The sequence below is a fragment of the Mustelus asterias genome, chromosome 11, assembly GCF_964213995.1.
Source record: "Mustelus asterias chromosome 11, sMusAst1.hap1.1, whole genome shotgun sequence".
Taxonomy (NCBI): Eukaryota; Metazoa; Chordata; class Chondrichthyes; order Carcharhiniformes; family Triakidae; genus Mustelus; species Mustelus asterias.
The window spans coordinates 62,626,001-62,649,763 of NC_135811.1; the positions used below are offsets into that span (position 1 = coordinate 62,626,001).

At 46.4% G+C, this 23,763-nt stretch overlaps 1 protein-coding gene across 3 annotated transcripts in view; it reads right to left on the minus strand.

Moving 5' to 3' along the window:
- Positions 1-23,763, minus strand: part of hk1 (hexokinase 1) — a 135,408-nt gene that overhangs the window by 74,104 nt on the left and 37,541 nt on the right. For 2 of the 3 annotated variants that reach the window (XM_078223677.1, XM_078223678.1), the window contains one exon: positions 7,996-8,144. In XM_078223677.1, the coding sequence (XP_078079803.1) occupies positions 7,996-8,144 (149 nt within the window). Of the gene's footprint in view, positions 1-7,128; positions 7,256-7,995; positions 8,145-23,763 lie in introns of those variants that run through there. The other variant, XM_078223679.1, reaches the window with a different exon arrangement.

Here is a 23,763-nt window from a genome sequence, read left to right on the forward strand (position 1 = left end):
TAAACTTGGGATTGAATTGTGAGGGAGGGTGGGGGTGAGGATTGAGAAGCACTCCTGTTCCTTTTGGCCCACAAGCAAAACTGTAAAGAAATTTGCCTGAAGCTGTCCTCGCTTCCATTTATTAGCCAGGTCAAGATCAAAACTGGAAGACAGCCCTATTAAAATAGTTGAGTGCTTAACACACTTACTGGAAGTGGGTAGACTGCCCGATCTTGCCTCACCTCCACTAAACCCAGAGGTGGCCAACATGGTGGCAAAGTGGTTAGCAATGCTGCCTCACAGCACCAGCGACCCGGATTCGATTCCCGGCTTGGGTCACTATCTGTGTGGAGTTTGCACATTCTCCCCGTGTCTGCGTGGGTTTCCTCCGGGTGCTCCGCTTTCTTCCCACAGTCCGAAAGATATGATGGTTAGGTGCACTGACCTGAACAGGCGCCAGAACGTGGCAACTAGGGGAATTTCACAGTAACTTCATTGCAGTGTTAATGTAAGCCATACTGTGACTAATAAATAAACTTTAATTTAACTTTTTCCTTTCTTGGATCTCACATGCCACAGAACCCGATAGAGAACACCACACTAGATCAAACACTCAATGACATCAAGCCTTTGCGCAAAGCTCGTGTAAACTCTGGACAGCTGTCAGCGTGATTTCTCGGCCACTGACGACAAAGTCAAGGAAATAAAGTTATTTAAAAGTTTTCAGAAGAACTTTTCAGTTAATTTTCTGAAATCAATGGTTTGGGAGGTGAGGGCGGGGGTTTCTTTACTGTACAATCAGGAATGCTGGGGGTGGGGGTGGGGGGGGTCAAGAGTCCAGTTGTTACATAGGTTGAGGGAGGGCTAGTTGAGATTGCAAGCAAGGGATAGGATGCTGTTGAAAAGCAGAAGGCCTGGGAACTCCAGATGTTTTCAGGGTGAAGTGTGCTCAAGTTGTATAACAAGGTGAGGGGCAGAGGACTCCAGCTGTTGAAAAGGAGAAGTTTAACAACACCAGGTTAAAGTCCAACAGGTTTATTTGGTAGCAAAAGCCACACAAGCTTTCGGAGCTCTTAGCCCCTTCTTCAGGTGAGTGGGAATTCTGTTCACAAACAGAGCTTATAAAGACACAGACTCAATTTACATGAATAATGGTTGGAATGCAAATACTTACAACTAATCAAGTCTTTAAGAGACGAAACAATGTGAGTGGAGAGAGCATCAAGACAGGCTAAAAAGATGTGTATTGTCTCCAGACAAGACAGCCAGTGAAACTCTGCAGGTCCACGCAACTGTGGGAGTTACAAATAGTGTGACATGAACCCAATATCCCGGTTGAGGCCGTCCTCGTGTGTGCGGAACTTGGCTATCAGTTTCTGCTCAGCGACTCTGCGCTGTCGTGTGTCGCGAAGGCCGCCTTGGAGAACGCTTACCCGAATATCAGAGGCCGAATGCCCGTGACCGCTGAAGTGCTCCCCAACAGGAAGAGAACAGTCTTGCCTGGTGATTGTCGAGCGGTGTTCATTCATCCGTTGTCGCAGCGTCTGCATAGTTTCCCCAATGTACCATGCCTCGGGACATCCTTTCTTGCAGCGTATCAGGTAGACAACGTTGGCCGAATTGCAAGAGTATGTACCGTGTACCTGGTGGATGGTGTTCTCACGTGAGATGATGCCATCTGTGTCGATGATCCGGCACGTCTTGCAGAGGTTGCTGTGGCAGGGTTGTGTGGTGTCATGGTCACTGTTCTCCTGAAGGCTGGGTAGTTTGCTGCGGACAATGGTCTGTTTGAGGTTGTGCAGTTGTTTGAAGGCAAGAAGTGGGGGTGTGGGGATGGCCTTGGCGAGATGTTCGTCTTCATCAAAAGGAGAAAGCCATGGGCTCCAGATCTTGAAATGGAGGGTTGGAGGCTCCAGATCGTGAACAGGGTGGGGAGCCAAGGATACTCCAGGTGTTGAAGTGGAGAATGGGAGAGCTCAAGCAATTGTGCAAGGGGAAGGCCTCCAACTGATCTACCTGACTGTTGCCTTGGTTACTGTCTTCAGTACTATTAAAATTCAGGAGGCCTGGTTCACGCCTGAGTGTGTGCTAACTTGATTAAATACTACTGTGGCACAGTCAAAGGAGCACAATTGGTCTCTGTATGCTGCAGTTAGGGAGCAGAAAATAGTAAGATACGTGGTCAAATGGGCAGATAAGTAACAAATGGAATTTAACCCTGAAAAGTAAGAGGTGATGAGCTGTGGGTGGAGTAATTTGACAAGGAAGTTCTGTAGAAAGAGACCTTGGTGTGTTTTTCCATAGATCTGTGAAGGCAGAAGGACATGTTGGTAGGATTGTGAAAAACACTTGCCTTATCAATCGAGGCGTAGATTATAAAATCAGGGAAGTCATGTTGGAGTTGTGTCGAACTTTGGTGAGGCCACAACTGGAGTACTGTGTGCAGTTCTGGTCGCCACATTATAGGAAGGATGTGGTTGCACTGGAGGAGATTCACCAGGATGCTGTCTGGGATGGAGCATTTAAATTATGAAGAGAGGTTGGATAGACTTGGGTTTTTGTTGGAGTAGAGAAGACTGAGGGGCAATCTGATTGAAGTGTACAAGATTATGAGGGGTATAGACAGAGTGGATAGGGAGCAACTGTTCCCCTTAGTTGAAGGTCAGTCACGAGGGGACATAGGTTCAAGGTGATGGGCAGGAAATTTAGGGGGGGATGTGAGAAAATCTTTTTAACGAGAGGATGGTGATGGTCTGGAATGCGTTGCCTGGGAGGGTGGTAGAGGTGGATTGCTTCACATCCTTTAAAAAGTATCTGGATGAGCATTTGGCACATCATAACATTCAAGGCTATGGGCCAAGTGCTGGTAAATGGGATTAAGTGGAGGTCAGGTGTTTCTTACGTGTCGGTGCAGACTCAATGGGCCAAAGGGCCTCTTCTGCACTGTATGATGGTATGATTCTTTGATTGGTGCATGTAGATGTATGTTGTGATGTCCTTCATGGTCAACTGACCTGCATATACTTACTGTCTAAAGAATAACACATTCTGTGGCTACCAGTACCCATGGTAGAATTGCTAAGGGTTAGGAAAACAATGTTGCTATGTAAACAGAGAATTAGTTATTAGCAAGTACTTCCTTTCTCGCTGCTTATTTCCACATTTTGAGAAACAGTCGGCAGAAAGTTATTTTTTTCTAAGTGTGGTAGTGTGTGGCTCCAGTTCCTGCTGGCCTAAATAACAGGTCCTGAATTTGCATCCGATTCCGCGCTTGGGAACTTATTAATTATGCACAAGTGAACATCTCTCCAAATCAACTTCGGGTCAGGAGTTGATTCACCCAGCCCCCATCAGCTCAGTGGGTTGGGATGGCTCCAGGAAGCACACAAACCTCACCTCTCCAGCCAGGGAGGCTATTGACTAGGAGGTCTGTGCAGCAGGGAACTGCGGTAGAAGCACCACGCAGTGCAGGAAGCAGGTGAATGATCTCATCCGCTCTGCTGGGGTAAGTCCTCTCTCAGCTCCCACCACTATCAACTCTCACCAAGGCAACATGTATTCAAACAGCAACTTTCTTCTTGGATCTCACACATCCATTTGCAGGGGACACATATTCTCTCACTGTCACAAAGAACAGTACAGCACAGGAAACAGGCCCTCCGGCCCTCCAAGCCTGTGCTGCTCATTGGTCCAACTAGACCATTCGTTTGTATCCCTCCATTCCCAGACTGCTCATGTGACTATCCAGGTAAGTCTTAAACGATGCCAGTGTGTCTGCCTCCACTACCCTACTTGGCAGCGCATTCCAGGCCCCCACCACTCTGTGTAAAAAACGTCCCCCTGATATCTGAGTTATACCTCGCCCCTCTCACCTTGAGCCCGTAACCCCTCGTGATCGTCACCTCCGACCTGGGAAAAAGCTTCCCACTGATCACTCTATCTATACCCTTCATAATTTTGTATACCTCTATTAGGTCTCCCCTCATTCTCCGTCTTTCCAGGGAGAACAAGCCCAGTTTACCCAATCTCTCCTCATGGCTAAGACCCTCCATACCAGGCAACATCCTGGTAAACCTTCTCTGCACTCTCTCTAAAGCCTCCACATCCTTCTGGTAGTGCAGCGACCAGAACTGGACGCAGTACTCCAAATGTGGCCTAACCAGCATTCTATACAGCTGCATCATCAGACTCCAGCTTTTATACTCTATACCCCGTCCTATAAAGGCAAGCACACCATATGCCTTCTTCACCACCTTCTCCACCTGTGCTGCCACCTTCAAGGATTTGTGGACTTGCACACTTAGGTCCCTCTGTGTTTCTATACTCTTGATGGCTCTGCCATTTATTGTATAACTCCTCCCTACATTAGTTCTTCCAAAATGCACCACTTCGCATTTATCTGGATTAAATTCCATCTGCCATTTCTCCGCCCAATTTTCCAGCCTATCTATATCCTGCTGTATTGTCCGACAACATTCATCGCTATCTGCAAGTCCAACCATCTTCGTGTCATCCGCAAAATTGCTGATCACACCAGTTACACCTTCTTCCAAATCATTTATATATATCACAAATAGCAGAGGTCCCAGTACAACCCCTGCGGAACACCACTGGTCACAGACCTCCAGCCTGAAAAAGACACTTTGACTGTTACCCTCTGTCTCCTGTGGCCAAGCCAGTTTTCTACCCATCTAGCCACCTCTCCTTGTATCCCATGAGCCTTAACCTTCTTAACCAACCTGCCATGAGGGACTTTGGAAAATGCCTTACTGAAATCCATATGGACGACATCCACGGCCCTTCCTTCGTCAACCATTTTTGTCACTTCCTCAGAAAACTCCACCAAATTTGTAAGGCACGACCTCCCTCTTACAAAACCATGATGTCTGTCACTAATGAGATTGTTCCGTTCTAAATGCGCATACATCCTGTCTCTAAGAATCCTCTCCAACAACTTCCCTACCACGGATGTCAAGCTCACTGGCCTATAATAATCCGGGTTATCCCTGCTACCCTTCTTAAATAACGGTACCACATTCGCTATCCTCCAATCCTCAGGGACCTCACGTGTCCAACGAAGAGACAAAGATTTCCGTCAGAGGCCCAGCAATTACATCTCTTGTCTCCCTGAGCAGTCTAGGATGGATGCCATCAGGCCCTGGGGATTTGTCAGTTTTAATGTTACCTAAAAAACCTAACACTTCCTCCCTTGTAATGGAGATTCTCTCTAACATTCACATAACCACCATCCCATCTGTCATGTTGCTCACACTCCATCCTTTGGTCCTTCTGGGGGGTCTCACTCTTTGCATAGGCAGATTGCGAAGGGCACTGCAAACTGTGATAGTGCAGGAAACCCTCTTTGATATTTACTGCAGAGAGCCAGCTGAATCACATCTATGAAGTCCTATGGTCTGCTCTATGAGGAAGCTTGTGGAGTTGCGAGCAGCATTGCACCTCTCCTCAGTCCGAGTCTGAGAGCGACACACCAGAGTTATCAGCCACTTTTTCGGTGGGTAGCCCCTATCTCCCAGACATTCCTACCCACAACACCTCTCTGCACCGGCCCTCGGACAAGCCTCCTTACTCATCACCCCCTTGCCTTCGTCAGGCAATGCCTCCACCCCAGCCCACCTCCCTTGCGCCCACCCCTGGTTGAACTTCAGTCCATTGGAGGAGTGGAGGGTCCATGAGTCCCATGGCACAGTGTTGTCCATAAACACCAGTTTGGCATGGAGCTGGAGGGTAAGAACTGGTCTGCCCCAGCAGAGTGGTGTTCAGCACAACAGCTGCAGTGCAGCATTATGCAGGTAGGCTGTGATTGTTGCACTCACTTCAAAGTCTCACGCAAACTGAAGGTCACCAAGTGCATGTCACTCTTTTCAAACAGGTTTGAGGTTTTCTGGCAAGACCGGAAGACCTGATTTCGGCAAGCAGTTGTTTTGATAAACATTCATGAGGTGCAGACGAATGCTAAAGGTCTTCATGCCTCCAGGCAGTGGGATAACCGACCCGCCATTGGGAAAATTTCAAACTGTTTTTACATCGATGTGTTTCTGACTTTTCAGCTCTTGCTGGATTCGCCACTCCCGGCCACTAAGCTGAAGCAGTACGGTGGTTAGCACTGCTGCCTCACAGCGCCAGGGACCCAGGTTCAATTCCCAGTGGCACAGTGGTTAGCACTGCTGCCTCAGAGCACCAAGGACCCGGGTTCAATTCCAGCCTTGGGTGACTGTGTGGAGTTTGTACATTTTCCACGTGTCCGCGTGGGTTTCTTCTGGGTGCTCCGGTTTCCTCCCACAGTCTGAAAGACATGCTGGTTACATGGATTGGCCATGGTAAATTCTCCCTCAGTGTACCCAAACAGGCACTGGAGTGTGGTAACTTCTTTGCAGTGTTAACGTAAACCTACATGTGACACTAATTAATAAATAAATAAGCAAATGCCAGGCAATGACCATCTCAATAAGAGAGATTCTAACTTGACATTCAATGGCATTGCCATTACTGAATCCTCCAGTACCAACATGATGCAGGTTACGATTGACCAGAGACTGAACTGGATTAGCCACATAAATAGTGTGTACCTCCTGATTCCCCAAAGCCTGTCCACGATCCAGAAGGTGCAAGCCAGGAGTGTGATGGAATACTCTCCACTTGCCTGGATGAGTGCCGCTCGAATAACAGAGATGCTCATGCCACCCAGGACAAAGCAGCCCACTTGATTGGCATCCCATCCACAAACATTCATTCCCTACATCACCGATGCGCAGTAGCAGCAATGTGTACCATCTACAAGATGCACTGCAGCAACTCACCAATCCTTCTTCCAAACACATTACCATCTAGAAGGACAAGAGCAGTAGACGCATGGGTACAGAACCATCTGGAAGTTCCTCTCCAAGTCACTCACCATCCTGACTCGGAAACATATCGCCATTCCTTCACTGTCACTGGATCAAAATCCTGGAACCCCTTCCCGAACAACATTGTGGGTGTACCACGTGGACTGCAGCAGTTCAAGGCAGCAGCTCACCACCACCTTCCAGGGGCATTTAGGGATGGATAATAATGCCAACCTACCCAGCGACGCCCACATTGTCTGAATTAATTTCAAAATACATCTTACATTGCATCTTTATTACAGACCTGCTTCTGACAGAGGGATTTGGCTGTAATCAATCAGACTCCGATCCTCCATGATTCTGTCAGTCCAGCAGCAGACTGAGATATCTCTCTGCCTGCCTGACGTATGAGCCATGGCCCAAAGCCGAGTGCTACTGGTGACAGCTGCTTTCCCTGTGTCATCACTAAGTGAGCTGACAGGGACATCCAGTCAAAAGACCTCACCCAAATGTTTTGGGTGAATTTGATATCATTGGCGCATGGGTTTTGTTTACAGGGATCTTGCTGTCAGTGTTCTTGTTGCCAATGGAGTTACTGCTGCCATAGATGTTTGCAGTACAGGAGGCATTCAGCTCATTGGGATTAATTGTGGATTGCTCTAATAAAGAGACAGGATATTTCAATCTCTCCTGATATCCTATGTCTGTCTTTGCTTCAAACATTTATCCACTTTTCCTTTGAAAAGATGCAATGGTCTTTCCTTGTGGCGAAATATCCAAAGCTTGAACAGCCCTCCATACAGAATTCCTCCTAATCTCTACCTCTCAGCAGAATTTTAAACTGATGACCCTGCCGTCCCTATCAAGTGACTCCCTATTTATTCCATCATAATTTTTAACGTTTCTATTCACCTTCTCTTGGCTATCTTTGCCACTAACATATAGAAACGTTACTGGCAGGCATGAAATTTGTTTTTTTACCATTGTCTGAACTGTGCGTGAGTCAATGGCTCTGCATTTCATGAGACAAGGGACGGGAACAAAGCTCTTTTCAATTACATCCATTTGGCTGTAAAATTCTATGATTGAGGACGATTTATTTTGTGATCTGCTTCGCCCTTAAATAACTTTTCAAACAATTTGTCATAAAAGTGAATGAAACAACCCATACCCGTGCGCCACTACCGTGCATGATATCCTCTGGTGTAGGATAGATCTGGGTTTCCATCTCCACCTTCTGCTGTCGTTCATGAGACACTTTTACACGCAGAATGCGAAAATTGGAGCCTCCCAAATCCAGAGCAAGAAAGTCTCCTTTCTCTGTGATAAATATCAGAAACAAGAGCTCTTTAGTTATAGTAAATTTTTAGAACATAGAACACAGAAAAAATACAGCACAAACAGGCCCTTCGGCCCACAAGTTGCGCCGGTCATGTCCCTACCTACCCAAGCTTATATATAGGCTTACCTATAACCCTCAATCCTATTAAGTCCCATGTACTCATCTTAAAAGACCCGATCGAGTTTGCCTCCACCACCACTGACGGCAGCCGATTCCACTCACCCACAACCTTTTGAGTGAAAAACTTACCCCTGACATTTCCTCTGTACCTACTCTCCAGCACCTTAAACCTGTGCCCTCTCGTAGCAGCCATTTCAGCCCTGGGAAAAAGCCTCCGAGAATCCACCCAATCTATACCTCTCAACATCTTGTACACCTCTATCAGGTCACCTCTCATCCTTCGTCTCTCCAAGGAGAACAGACCGAGCTCCTGCAACCTAGCCTTATAAGGCATGCCACCCAATCCAGGCAACATCCTTGTAAATCTCCTCTGCACCCTTTCAATCATTTCCACATCCCCCCTGTAATTAGGCGACCAGAACTGAACACAGTACTGAATGGGGTCTGACGAGGGTCTTATAAAGCTGCATCATTATCTCCCGACTCCCAAACTCAATCCCTCGATTGATGAAGGCCAGCACACCATACGCCTTCTTAACCACCTCCTCTACCTGCGAGGCCGATTTAAGAGTCCGATGGACCCGGACCCCAAGGTCCTCTGATCCTCTACACTGCTAAGAGTCTTACCCTTAATATTATACTCCTTCATCCCATTTGACCTGCCAAAATGGACCACTACACATTTATCCGGGTTGAAGTCCATCTGCCACTTCTCCGCCCAGTCTTGCATCCTATCTATGTCACGCTGCAGCTTCTGACATCCCTCCAACCTATCCACAACACCACCAACCTTCGTGTCGTCGGCAAACTTACCAACCCCTCCCTCCACTTCCTCATCCAGGTCATTTATGAAAATGACAAACAGCAAGGGTCCCAGAACAGATTCCTGGGGCACTCCACTGGTGACCAACCTCCATTCAGAAAAAGACCCATCTACAACCATTCTCTGCCTTCTGCAGGCAAGCCAGTTCTGGATCCACAGGGCAGCAGCCCCTTGGATCCCATGCCCTCTCACTTTCTCGAGAAGTCTTGCATGGGGGAACTTTTTGCGTAACTTTTTAAGATAAATCAGTTTTGAGTAAATGAAGAAAATATTCAACACAAAAACAGAAGATGCTGGAAAAACTCAACAGATCTGACCGCACCTGTGGAGAGAGAATAGAACTGACGTTCTGAGTCTGGATGACTCTTCATCAGAACTGAATATAAGGAAAATAGGATGAGATTTATACTGTGAGGGTGGGGGTGGGGGTTACTGACAAAAATGTCAGACAAAAAGATGATGGGGATGTAAAAGGTGGTGATCAAGGCTGAGAAGGACGGTGCTAGCAGCCCATTAAGAGATCAGAAGCGTAAATGGCAGAACAAACAAATGGCAGTGAGTCAAAGGACAATCTGAAACACGTAACAGATGGCCCAGCCGGGGTGGGAATTTGTGTGTGTGTGTGTGTGTGTGTGGGGTAAAAATGGTACAAAAACAAATTTCATGCATGCCGTTACAAAATAATACTTTTAATTTAGTTTAAAGTACTTTTTCGCGGGTGTTTTAAAAAAAATAACTTTGAATTCTAACCCGGAAGTAGGACGCTGGGGGTTGTGGGAAGGGTCTAAATTTTCTTCACCACGCGCGAGGTATATAAGTAGGCTGCACTATTAAGCGGGCAGCGTCATAGCGGGCAGTGGAGTGAGTGGGAAGCAGAGTGAGAGCTGACGGGCTTTGGCTCATCGGGCTTCGGCGTAAACAGGCAGAGGTGGGGTAGGTTTAGACAGTTTTTCCTGTATCATTGGAAGAAAGGGGGAATTATGATTGTGAGGCCAGTTTGTTGTTCTCAGTGTCGGATGCGGGAGGTCCTGGAGTCTCGTAGCCTCCCGGACGTCCATATCTGGACACCAGGTGCGTTGAGGTGCAGCTCCTAAGGGACCACATTAGGGAACTGGAGCTGCAGCTCAATGAGCTTCGTTTGGTTAGGGAGAATGAGGAGGTGATAGATAGGAGTTACAGGAAGGTGGTCACACCGGGGCCACGGAAGGCAGACAAGTGGGTCACGGTTAGGAAGGGGAAGGGGAAAGGTCAGGTACTAGAGAGTACCCCAGTGGTTGTGCCCCTTAAAAATAAGTACCCCTGTTTGAGTGCTGTTGAGGGGAGCAGCCTACCTGGGGGAAGCAATAGTGGCCGTGCCTCCGGCGCAGAGTCTGGCCCGGCAGCTCAGAAGGGGAGGGAAAAGGGAGGATGAGCAAACTAACCACAGCACCAAGGTACAGGGAGCTGTCCAAGTGGGGGGAGAAACAAGAAATGTAGTAGAAATTGGGGACAGTACACTTTTGGATGCTGTTGTGGGGGGGGGGGGGGGGGGGGAGACTTAGCAGGGGTAAGCCACAATGTACAGGTCACTGACTCAGAGTCTGTCCTTGTGGCTCAGAAGGGAAGGGGGGGAGAGGTGTAGAGGATTAGTCATTGGGGACTCCATAGTTAAAGGGACGGATAGGAGATTCTGCGGGAACGAGAGAGACTCGCGGTTGGTGTGTTGCCTCCCAGAGCCAGAGTCCATGATGTCTCGGATCGTGTTTTCGAAATCCTTAAGGGGGAGGGGGACCAGCCCCAAGTTGTGGTTCACATAGGCACTCAAGACATAGGTAGGAAAAGGGGTGGGGATGTAAGGCAGAAATTCAGGGAGTTAGGGTGGAAGCTTAGGGTTAGAACAAACAGAGTTGTTATCTCTGGTTTGTTACCCGTGCCACGTGATAGTGAGGAGAGGAATAGGGAAAGAGAGCAGTTGAACACGTGGTTACAGGGATGGTGCAGGAGGGAGGGTTTCAGATACCTCGACAATTGGGGCTCTTTCTGGGGTAGGTGGGACCTCTACAAACAGGATGGTCTGCACCCGAATCAGAGGGGTACCAATATCTTGGGGGGGAAATTTGCTAATGCTCTTCGGGAGGGTTTAAACTAATTCAGCAGGGTACCTGAATTGTAGCTCCGGTGTACAGGAGGTTGAGAGTACTGAGGTCATGGATGAGGTTTCAGGGTCGCAGGAGTGTACTGGCAGGCAGGAAGGTGGTTTGAAGTGTGTATACTTCAATGCCAGGAGCATCCGGAATAAGGTGGGTGAACTTGCAGCATGGGTTGGTACCTGGGAGTTTGATGTTGTGGCCATCTCGGAGACATGGATAGAGCAGGGACAGGAATGGTTGTTGCAGGTTCCAGGGTTTAGATGTTTCAGTAAGTGCAGGGAAGGTGGTAAAAGAGGGGGAGGTGTGGCATTGTTAGTCAAGGATAGTATTACGTAGGCAGAAAGGACTTTTGATGAGGACTCGTCTACTGAGGTAGTTTGGGCTGAGGTTAGAAACAGGAAAGGAGGTCACCCTGTTGGGAGTTTTTTTTATAGACCTCCGAAAAGTTCCAAAGATGTAGAGGAAAAGATTGCAAAGATGATTCTGGATAGGAGCGAAAGTAACAGGGTAGTTGTACTGGGGGACTTTAAGTTTACAAATATTGACTGGAAACGCTATAGTTCGAGTACTTTGGAGGGGTCGGTTTTTGTCCAATGTGTGCAGGAAGGCTTCCTGACACAGTATGTAGATAGACCAACTAGAGGCGAGGCCACATTGGATTTGGTACTGGGTAATGAACCAGGCCAGGTGTTAGATTTGGAGGTAGGTGAGCACTTTGGTGACAGTGACCACAATTCGATTACATTTACCTTAGCTATGGAAAAGGATAGGTATATACCAAAGGGCAAGAGTTATAGCTGGGGGAAAGGAAATTATGATGCGATGAAGCAAGATTTAGCTGGCATAGGTTGGGGCAGGAAACTGCAGGGGATGGGCACAATTGTAATGTGGAACTTGTTCAAGGAACAGCTACTACGCGCCCTTGATAAATATGTACCTGTCAGGCAGGGAGGAAGCAGACGTGTGAGGGAACCGTGGTTTACGAAGGAGGTTGAATCTCTTGTGAAGGAGGAGACTTATGTAAAGATGAGACGTGAAGGCTCGGTTAGGGAGCTTGAGAGTTACAAGTTAGCCAGGAAGGACCTAAAGAAAGAGTTAAGAAGAGCCAGGAGGGGACATGAGAAGTCTTTGGCAGGTAGGATCAAGGAAAACCCTAAAGCTTTCTATAGGTATGTCAGGAGTAAAAGAATGACTAGGGTAAGATTAGGGCCAGTCAAGGACAGGAGTGGGAAGTTGTGCGTGGAGTCTGAAGAGATAGGAGAGGCACTAAATGAATATTTTTCGTCAGTATTCACACTGGAGAGGGACAGTGTCGAGGGGAGTACTGAGATGCAGGCTGTTGGACTGGATGGGATTGATGTTCATAAGGAGGAGGTGTTAGCAATTCTGGAAAGAGTAAAAATAGATAAGTCCCCAGGGCCGGATGGGATTTATCCTAGGATTCTCTGGGAGGCTAGAGAGGAGATTGCAGAGCCTTTGGCTTTGATCTTTGGGTCGTCATTGCCTACTGGAACAGTGCCAGAAGACTGGAGGATAGCAAATGTTGTCCCCTTGTTCAAAAAGGGGAGTAGGGACAACCCTGGTAATTATAGACCGGTGAGCCTTACTTCTGTTGTGGGCAAAGTATTGGAAAGGATTATAAGAGATAGGATTTATAATCAGCTGGAAAGGAATAATTTGATTAGGGATAGTCAGCACGGTTTTGTGAAGGGTAGGTCGTGCCTCACAAACCTTATTGAGTTCTTTGAGAAGGTGACCAACGAGGTGGATGAGTGTAAAGCGGTTGATGTGGTGTATATGGATTTCAGCAAAGCGTTTGATAAGGTTCCCCATGGTAAGCTTTTGCAGAAAATACGGACACATGGGATTGAGGGTGATTTAGTGGTTTGGATCAGGAATTGGCTAGCTGTAAGAAAACAGAGGGTGGTGGTTGATGGGAAATATTCATCCTGGAGTTCAGTTACTAGTGGTGTACCGCAAGGATCTATTTTAGGGCCACTGCTGTTTGTCATTTTTATTAATGACCTGGATGAGGGCATAGAAGAATGGGTTAGTAAATTTGCGGATGACACTAAAGTCGGTGGAGTTGTAGACAGTGCGGAGGGAAGTGGCAGGTTACAGAGGGACATAGATAAGCTGCAGAGCTGGGCTGAGAGGTGGCAAATGGAGTTTAATGTGGAAAAATGCAAAATGATTCACTTTGGAAGGGGTAACAGGAATACAGAGTACTGGGCTAATGGTAAGATGGTAGTGTGGATGAACAGAGGGATCTGGGTGTCCATGTGCATAGATCCCTGAAAGTTGGCACCCAGGTTGATAGGGTTGTTAAGAAGGCGTACGGTGTGTTAGCTTTTATTGATAGAGGGATTGAGTTTCGGAGACAGGAGGTCATGTTGCAACTGTACAAAACTCTGGTGCGGCCGCATTTGGAGTATTGCGTACAGTTCTGGTCGCCACATTATAGGAAGGATGTGGAAGTGTTGGAAAGGGTGCAGAGGAGATTTACCAGGATGTTGCCTGGTATGGTGGGAAAATCGTATGAGGAAAGGCTGAGGGGCTTGAGGTTGTTTTCGTTCGAGAGAAGGTTAAGAGGTGACTTAATAGAGGCATACAAGATGATCAGAGGATTAGATAGGGTGGATAATGAGAGCCTTTTTCCTCGGATGGTGATGCTTAACACGAGGGGACATAGCTTTAAATTGAGGGGTGATAGATATAGGACAGATGTCAGAGGTAGGTTCTTTACTCAGAGAGTAGTAAGGGCGTGGAATGCCCTGCCTGCAGCAGTAGTGGACTCGTCAACATTAAGAGCATTCAAATGGTTATTGGATAAACATATGGATGATATTGGAATAGTGTAGGTTAGATGGGCTTTAGATTGGTTTCACAGGTCGACGCAACATCGAGGGCCGAAGGGCCTGTACTGCGCTGTAATGTTCTATGTTGTATCCTGAAGGTCAAATGTATAAAATGAGCATTATGGCTACAATTCGGAGTGAGTCAAACTGAAGGACGTTCTCGTTAACCTTTCCTCAGTGATCACAGCCTTTAAGAGATAAATTGGCTTTTTTCCAAAGAGGTGACTTGGCTCAAAAGTAGGTGGTGAAAACACAGCAGCAAAGTGATCAGCACTCAGGTCAAGCTGCCAACATTGCCCATAAATGTAACTGTGCAAATGATGAGGGTTCTGTTATTAACTTGACAGCCACTTCAAGGAGCTCTGACAGCAGTCATTTAAATCACATCAGTTGTCTATGAATAAAGGAAAGCAAACAATGAGCTGGCTGTCCGCGGCTCAATTAATTTTTCTCCAAATCTCTTTCACAGAAATAGCAGCGCGGTGAGTCAGCACTTTAAATATTTTCCATTTATATCTAGTTATGTCCAAGCTATCAGAATTTAACTTGAAGTAATAAAATAGGTTTATTAAAATCACTCTCAAAGCAAGCAAATTAGAAGTAACTGAGCAATATGAATCCAGAAACCAGAAACTAAATGAGAACATAATGGGCTGAGAGAGGAGTGATCTTCCAGAATAAAGGGCACTCCTGCCGAGTTAAAATGTAAGCAATTATTTACTACTTATCCTTAAACTAAAAAGACGCCATGCTCATGAAAAAACATTTTCCTACTTTAATGATAAGTGTACAATGCACTGACATAAATTATATTAAAAAGCATCCGTAGGCCACCTTGTTTAAGGGCCAACTAGAATAAAATTATATGCAATTCATCTTCCCCCAAAGTGGAAGAGCTATCCTGATTTTCCATCATGATAATGTCACTTTAAGGCTATTTTCCTGGTGTGATTCATAGTTTGTATCAGATACCTTTGTATTGGGACAAAGTCCTCATACTCTATATCATAATAGATATTTCAGTCTGTCAAAGCCAAAGTGCAGAGGTGGGAGTCATGTGACACGAACCCCCCACCTAGCTGGTGGAACCAGTCATATAGTCTTGTGAAGCTACGAATCTCAGTCTGCCATCTTGCAGTCTACCCAAGCAGCAGCACAGAAAAAAGACTCCGTCCAGGTTTGAATGCCAGGCCCCATCTACATTGCGCCTGCTGGAACTGCAGTCACTTTGCCAGCAAGAATGATTCATCTCAATGTGCCTATCTCATCACGGAAGTCAGTGTACTAGAAAACAGAATGATCTAGCATAGGTTTTCAGTCTGCCAATGCCCGTGAAGGAATACATCATTGGACTTTGATTCTGGACTGAAACAATAATTCTTTGTTCTTGCAGTCTTTGCCCTGTAAATCTTTCTTTCTCCATCCCTCTTCTATTGTATGAATTGCAACCTTCCTCCCCCATTTCAAAAACTAACCCTCTGAGTTTACCCTATCTTGAGTTTGCTGTGGGTTGAAGAAGGGATGAGTAGGCATTAGCAAACTACTATTCAAGGTGTCATATTATAATTTGATTTAAGAGGGCTGTCATGAATAGATTGACATGTTAAATACTAACTGAGATCATGTTAAGCTAATTACTGGGCTGATTTACAGATAACAGAATTGTATAATTAATTGTATTTCTTGGCACAAAAGTGGATTCTGCGGAGAAAGCTCAGTGGTGTTGTGCTGTTGGACCCATCTTGGATCCCCCTTTGGTCGAAGTCTTTGTTTGTCTATTGTGTGCTTTTCGTTTTTAAGTTTTTTATGTTTTAATAAAACTGGTTTAAAAAATAAAATTTATTGCGCTTTAAAAACTGAATTTCATTTCCCTTTGTGAGAGTTTACTTATCAAAGTTGCTTTTTAGAACTTTCTAAAGTAATCCAGCCACTGAAACAGAATTCCCCACTACAAGGGTTATTAATAGAAATTGGATCACAACAAAGCTGAGGGTTTGGGCAATACGTCACCGCTTATAAAAGGGGAAGCAAATTAAAAACACCGTTCTGTTTATGGATGGTGGCGAGAGGCGAAATCAGGGCTGTTTAAATTAAACCTCCCCTCCTGTCCACAAAAGCTTTATGAAGTGCAGTCACTCTGTTGGAATTGCAGAAATAAATTTGTACACAGCAAGTCCCAGCTGATGTGTTATTGTGATTAAGAGATAAACATTAGCGAGAATACTGGGGAGAACCCCCCTGCTCTTCTTCAGAATGATGCGGAGATGCCAACGTTGGACTGGGGTAAGCACAGTAAGAAGTCTCACAACACCAGATTAAAGTCCAGCAGGTTTATTTGGCAAAACTAGCTTTCGGAATCTCAGGCTCCTTCATCAGGTGAGTGAGGAGTTGTGTTCACAAACAGGGCATATACAGACACAAACTCAATTTACAAGATAATGGTTGGAATGCGAGTCTTTACAGGTAGTCAAGTCTTAAAGGTACAGACAATGTGAGTGGAGAGAGGGAAAAGCACAGGTTAAAGAGATGTGTATTGTCTCCAGCCAGGAAAGTTAGTGAGATTTTGCAAGCCCAGGCAAGTCGTGGGGGTTACAGATAGTGACATGAATTATTGAAAGGGTGCAGAGAAGATTTACAAGGATGTTGCCTGGATTGGGTGGCATGCCTTATGAGGATAGGCTGAGGGAGCTCGGTCTTTTTTCCTTGGAGAGACGAAGGATGAGAGGTGACCCGATAGAGGTGTACAAGATGTTGAGAGGCATACATCGGGTGGATTCTCGGAGGCTTTTTCCCAGGGCTGAAATGGCTGCTACGAGAGGGCACAGGTTTAAGGTGCTGGGGAGTAGGTACAGAGGAAATGTCAGAGGTAAGTTTTTCACTCAGAGGGTGGTGGGTGTGTGGAATCGGCTGCCGTCAGTGGTGGTGGAGGCAAACTCGATAGAGTCTTTTAAGAGACTTCTGGATGAGTCCATGGGACTTAATAGGATTGAGGGTTATAGGTAAGCCTATATATAAGCCTAGGTAGGTAGGGACATGACCGGCGCAACTTGTGGGCCGAAGGGCCTGTTTGTGCTGTATTTTTTCTATGTTCTATGTCACCCAAGATCCCGGTTGAGGCCATCCTCATGTGTGCGGAACTTGGCTATCAGTTTCTGCTCAGCGATTCTGCGCTGTCGTGTGTCATGAAGGCCGCCCGGCCTTCACGGCACACGACAACGCAGAATCACTGAGAATCACTGAGCAGAAACTGATAGCCAAGTTCCGCACACGAGGATGGCCTCAACCAGGATCTTGGGTTCATGTCACACTATCTGTAACCCCCACGACTTGCCTGGGCTTGCAAAATCTCACTAACTATTCTGGCTGGAGACAATACACACCTCTTGAACCTGTGCTTGGTCCTCTCTCCACTCACATTGTCTGTACCTTTAAGACTTGATTACCTGTAAAGACTCGCATTCCAACCATTATCTTGTAAATTGAGTTTGTGTCTATATATGCCTTGTTTGTGAACACAGCTCTTCACTCACCTGATGAAGGAGCCTGAGACTCCGAAAGTTAGTGCTGCCAAATAAACCTGCTGGACTTTAACCTGGTGTTGTGAGACTCCTTACTCTTCTTCAGAATAGCGCCTTTGGTCTTTTACATTCACCTAGAGGGTTTACCTCCCTGGTAATCACATGATAAGACATTTGTGCCGCAATTGACTAATCACAGAAATAAATTCCTATCAATTATCCTTCAGAGCACTCGAGCAAGAGATGAACAAAATTCTCCACTGGTGGAGACCTTTGGGAACCATAGGTCCAAAGTTACTTGTTCCTCCCAAGCACATCTTAAAATATTCTCATATGTATTCCAAATTGTTCTTTTCTGAAACAAACCTATTTAATTTCATTTGAATAACACAGCATTGTCTCATTCTCCCCAAGCAACCTTTCCAGATTGATTTTTCACTCACTGGAATAATTAATGGCAGGGATTTTTCAGCCCCTCCTGGAGGCAGGATCTTCCAGTCCTGCTAAGTCAATAGTCATTTAAATGGTTTGTTGCATCTGCAACAGGTAAAACCACCAGGACAGGGCCAGGAAATTCCACAGCATTTTTTTGATTTTACCTCCCTTCCTGTGTCGTCTGGTTCTCCTAAACTCAGAAAGGTGAAATAGTTTGTTGTGGTTAGAATCCTAAAAACAGCAATTATGTCACCTCTCAAATATGGGTGGCACAGTGGTTAGCACTGCTGCCTCACAGCGCCAGGGATCCAGGTTCAATTCCAGCCTTAAGTGATTGTGTGGCGTTTGCATGTTCTCCCCGTGTCTGCATGGGCATCCTCCATGTACTCCAGTTTCCTCCCAACGTCCGAAAGACATGTAAATTAGGTGGATTAGCCATATTAAATACAGGGGGAGAGCCTGGGAGGGGTGGTCTTTTGGAGAGTCTGTACAGACTCGATGGGCCAAATGGCCTCCTTCTGCACTGTAGGGTTTCTATGATTACTGTACAGATTCTATGGTTCTCTGTTCCAGTGAGAACATTCCCAAACTAGATCATCGCTTCTCATAATCCAATCCCTCTAACCCTTCAATCACTTTTTGTGAACTTTGAATATCTGTAGGACTGTACAGCTTATTCCAAGTACTGCTGGACAAAGTGCAGAATTACCTCATTATTTGAGCTCTAAATAAATTAAGCAAATTGAGATACAATTTTTTTCTTTCAAGGCTGAACTCTGTTGGCTTATCAGTTGAATTCAGCCCCATGAATGAACAGTGAATCATAGAGATGTACAAACACATTGCTGTAAGCATGGAGTCACATGTAGGTCAGACCAGGTAAGGATGGCAGATTTCCTTCCCTAAAGAACATGAGGACAGTGAACTAATGGATTTTCCCAATACTGAGACTAATTTGCAATTTCAGGTTTTTTAAAATAATGAATTGAATTTAAATTCCAGCAGCACCTGTGTACAATGGTCTGGACCTCTGGATTAGTCCACTGACACTACCACATCATCGTCACCCCCTAAAAATCAACTGAAACTCTGTCAGTGGTGGGATTTGAACACATTCCTCCTCAGAAACTAGAGCATGAATACAGCACCTTGCACCATTTGGCCATGCTACCGAAAAATTGTTTGGTCTCATTGCTGCTGTTTCTTCAGAACTGTGCTGTATCTCAATTTTCCGTGCACAGGTGTAGCTGTGAGTTGCTCTGTTTTCCAGGACATCTGACCACATCTCCTTTAACCTGGACCGGGCCCATCAGATTGCCTCAGGTCCAAGGGGCGATCGATGGCACACATCACCCTGCGGGCACCATCTCAACATGGAGAGTGCCCTTTATCAACAGGAAGGGGTTGCACTCCCTGAACAGCAGCTGGTGTGCGACCACCCACTGAAAATCATGCACGTCAGTGGGAGTGCATGACACATTCATCACAATTTCACAGTAACTTCATTGCAGTGTTAATATAAGCCTTACTTGTGACTAATAAATAAATAAAATCCTGCAACATTTGGAGGTCCCCAGCATCTTAGGGGAACTGAGGGGCTGGCTAGTGGGGGACTGGGTAATGATGCCTGTGAGGAGGCCTGGGATCAAGGCAGAATCCTGCTACAATGAAGCCCACTCTGCCACCAGAAATGCGACCAAGGAGTGCACTGGCCTTCTGAAAGCAAGTTTCTAAAGTTTAGGTTTATTAGTGTCACAAGTAGGCTTACATTCACACTGCAATGAAGTTACTGTGAAAATCTCCTAGTCACCACACTCCGATGCCTGTTCGGGTGCACGAAGGGAGAATTTTAGCATGGCCAATGCACCCAACCAGCATGTCTTTTGGGAGGAAACCAGAGCATCCAGAGGAAACCCATGCAGGGGAGAACGTGCAGACTCTGCCCAGAAAGTGACCCAAACCGGGAATTGAACCTGGGTCCCTGACACTGAGGCAGCAGTGCTAACCACACAGTTCCGATGTATTGACCACACTGGTGGAGTTCCTTTCCAACCCGTGTCTCACTGTCCCCACTCCCCCGCCCCCTCCTGTCCTCCAACCCTTGACTCCCCCTTTCCTCCAACCGTGGTCTCATCCCCACTTCCTCCAATCCTTGTCTCCCTTCTTCCTTTCAACCTTTACCCCGTTCCACAAATTGTGCTCCCCCTAACCCCCTCCAAGGGTCACCGTTAATCACTGTCTGAATTGACCGTGTCAGCAGCTTTGCTCGGAAGGCAGGAGGGTGATGATGACTTGCTATGAGGAAAGCTCTGTTGCTCCTCATCATTACATGTCTGATTCTGACCTTATGTCATTCCACTGACCTGCTGGCTCATTCCGGAGTGTGCGATGGGGGCAGTTTCATCCGGACCAAAGTTAAAGGTGGTGAATGGTGGAGCTGTCAAACAAGAATGTCTGGTGCTCTCGTGGCCTCCCACCTGAGGATAAGGCTGTAGGGCCTGTTTAAAGCTCTGAGCTGGAGACAGAAAACTCCCAGCCCATGCCCCCACCCCCCATTGCTGAAGGTAAGTGCACACAGTGAAAGGCAACTCGCTCTGTACATGAACACTGGTGTAATAGTGAGACATAACACTTTGTGCCCCCTTCTCTCGAACTAAAGCTGTGAGAATGCACCCTTGCAATTCAGTGGTCCTGTATCTTGCTAATCTTATTTTCCTCCCTCAATCTTTCTAGGTGCTCCCCCAGATGGCACACCAGAAGTGGAGGCGGTCTGCTCTGGCCTGTGGTGCCCTGGATGGGCATCTTCTGGAGGGTCTGGGCCGACTTTCCGGTGTCACAGATGACACCGTGTCATGCCATTCTGTCCGCTTCCCCGGATATGCGTTGGTGTCTCCCTGGTGGAAGGCCCTGGGATGGGGTCCAGCACTCCCTCCTCCCTTGGGGTTCTCGGTGGCCCCTGGGTCACCATCAGACAGAGGGGCAGCTGGAGTGAATGCCAGAAGCCTCAACTTCATTCTGGAAGCCTGCCATTGTCTGAGCCATGCTGGTGATGCCCTCAGCCATGGTCTGGTGTGACTGGGCCATGCTGTTGATGCCCTGAGTCATGGTCTGGGGTGAATGGGCTAAGCTCTGGAGCGTCGTAGCAACATCCAGCTGTCCCAGTGACGTGTCCGTGTGTGATTGACCCTGCTGTCCTGTACCTCAGCCATGGACATCAGAGAAGGTCAAGCCTTGAATGTCATCAGTCATGGCTCAGACGTCTTGCCCCAGGCTTTCCACGCTTGCAAGGTTGGCCTGGGTACCATGCATTGCTGGCACTATTTCCTGCGAGAGAAGGCTTCTGGACTCCTCCAGATGGCCTTGCACTTTCTGGAAGATTATTGACACCCACTCCTTGCTATGCTTTTGGATCTACACTTGTACTGGGCTGACTTTTTCCAGAGGGATGTTAATCTTAGGGGCAGCTGGTTCCTGGGAGCCAGCAGACTTCCTGCGAGCTTACAATTTGTTACACATCCAAGTTAGTGTCAGCAGAAAACGCCTTGATCCCTCAGTACAATCTGCTTTGATTTGATTTATTATTGTCACATGTATTAACATAGTGAAAAGTATTGTTTCGTGCGCGCTATACAGACAAAACATACCGTTCATAGACAAGGAAACGAGAGAGTGCAGAATGTAGTGTTACAGTCATAGCTAGGGTGCAGAGAAAGATCAACTTAATGCAAGGTAAGTTCATTCAAAAGTCTGACAGCAACAGGGAAGAAGCTGTTCTTGAGTCGTTTGGTATGTGACCTCAGACTTTTGTATCTTTTTCCCGAAGAAAGAATGTGGAAGAGAGAATGTCCGGGGTGCGTGGGATCCTTAATTATACTGGCTGCTTTGCCGAGGCAGCGGGAAGTATAGACAGAGTCAATGGATGGGAGGCTGGTTTGCGTGATGGATTGGGCTACATTCACGATCTTTTGTAGTTCCTTGCGGTCTTGGGCAGAGCAGCAGCCATACTAAGCTGTGATACAACCAGAAAGAATGCTTTCTATGGTGCATCTGTAAAGGTTGGTGAGGGTTAGAACCATAGAACCATAGAACATTACAGCACAGAAACAGGCCTTTTGGCCCTTCTTGACAGTGCCGAACCATTTTTGAGCCTAGTCCCACTGACCTGCACCTGGACCATATCCCTTCACACCCCTCTCATCCATGTACCTGTCCAAGTTTTTCTTAAATGTTAAAAGTGAGCCTGCATTCACCACCTCATCTGGCAGCTCATTCCAAACTCCCACCACTCTCTGTGTGAAGAAGCCCCCTCTAATATTCCCTTTAAACTTTTCCCCCCTCACCCTTAACCCATGTCCTCTAGTTATTTTCTCCCGTAGCCTCAGTGGAAAAAGCCTGCTGGCATTCACTCTATCTATACCCATCATAATTTTATACAACTCTATCAAATCTCTCCTCATTCTTCTACGCTCCAGGGAATAAAGTCCTAACCTATTCAACCTTTCTCTGTAATTCAGTTTCTCAAGTCCCTGCAACATCCTTGTAAACCTTCTCTGCACTCTTTCAACCTTATTAATATCCTTCCCGTAATTAGGTGACCAAAACTGCACACAATACTCTAAATTCAGCCTCACCAATGTCTTATACAACCTCACCATAACATTCCAACTCCTATACTCAATACTTTGATTTATAAAGGCCAATGTACCAAAAGCACTCTTTACGACCCTATCTACCTGTGACGCCACTTTTAGGGAATTATGTATCTGTATTCCCAGATCCCTCTGTTCTACTGCATTCTTCAGTGTCCTACCATTTACCTTGTATGTTCCACCTTGGTGTCCTTCCAAAGTGCAATACCTCACAATTGTCTGCATTAAACTCCATCTGCCATTTTTCGAGCTGGTCCAAATCCCTCTGCAAGCTTTGAAAACCTTCCACACTGTCCACTACACCTCCAATCTTTGTATCATCAGCAAACCTGCTGATCCAATTTACCACATTATCATCCAGATCATTGATATAGATGACAAACAACAATGGACCCAGCACTGATCCCTGTGGCACACCACTAACACAATACACATCTTTTTAGCCTGTCTTGATGCTCTCTCCACTCCCATTGTTTTGTTTCTTAAAGACTGGATTAGTTGTAAGTATTCGCATTCCAACCATTATTCATGTAAATTGAGTCTGTGTCTTTATAAATTCTGTTTGTGAACAGAATTCCCACTCACCTGAAGAAGGGGCTTAGAGCCTCGAAAGCTTGTGTGGCTTTTGCTACCAAATAAACCTGTTGGACTTTAACCTGGTGTTGTTAAACTTCTTACCACACCACTAGTCACAGGCCTCCACTCAGATAAGCAATCCTCCACTACCACTCTCTGGCTTCTTCCATTGAGCCAATGTCTAATCCAATTTACTACCTCTCCTTGTATACCTAGCGACTGAACCTTCCTGACTAACCTCCCATGCGGGACCTTGTCAAAGGCCTTACTGAAGTCCATGTAGACAACATCCACTGCCTTCCCTTCATCCACTTTCCTGGTAACCTCCTCGAAAAACTCTAATAGATTGGTTAAACATGACCTACCACGCACAAAGCCATGTTGACTCTCCCTAGTAAGTCCCTGTCTATCCAAATATTTGTAGATCCCATCTCTTAATACTCCTTCCAATAATTTACCTATTACTGACGTCAAACTTACCGGCCTATA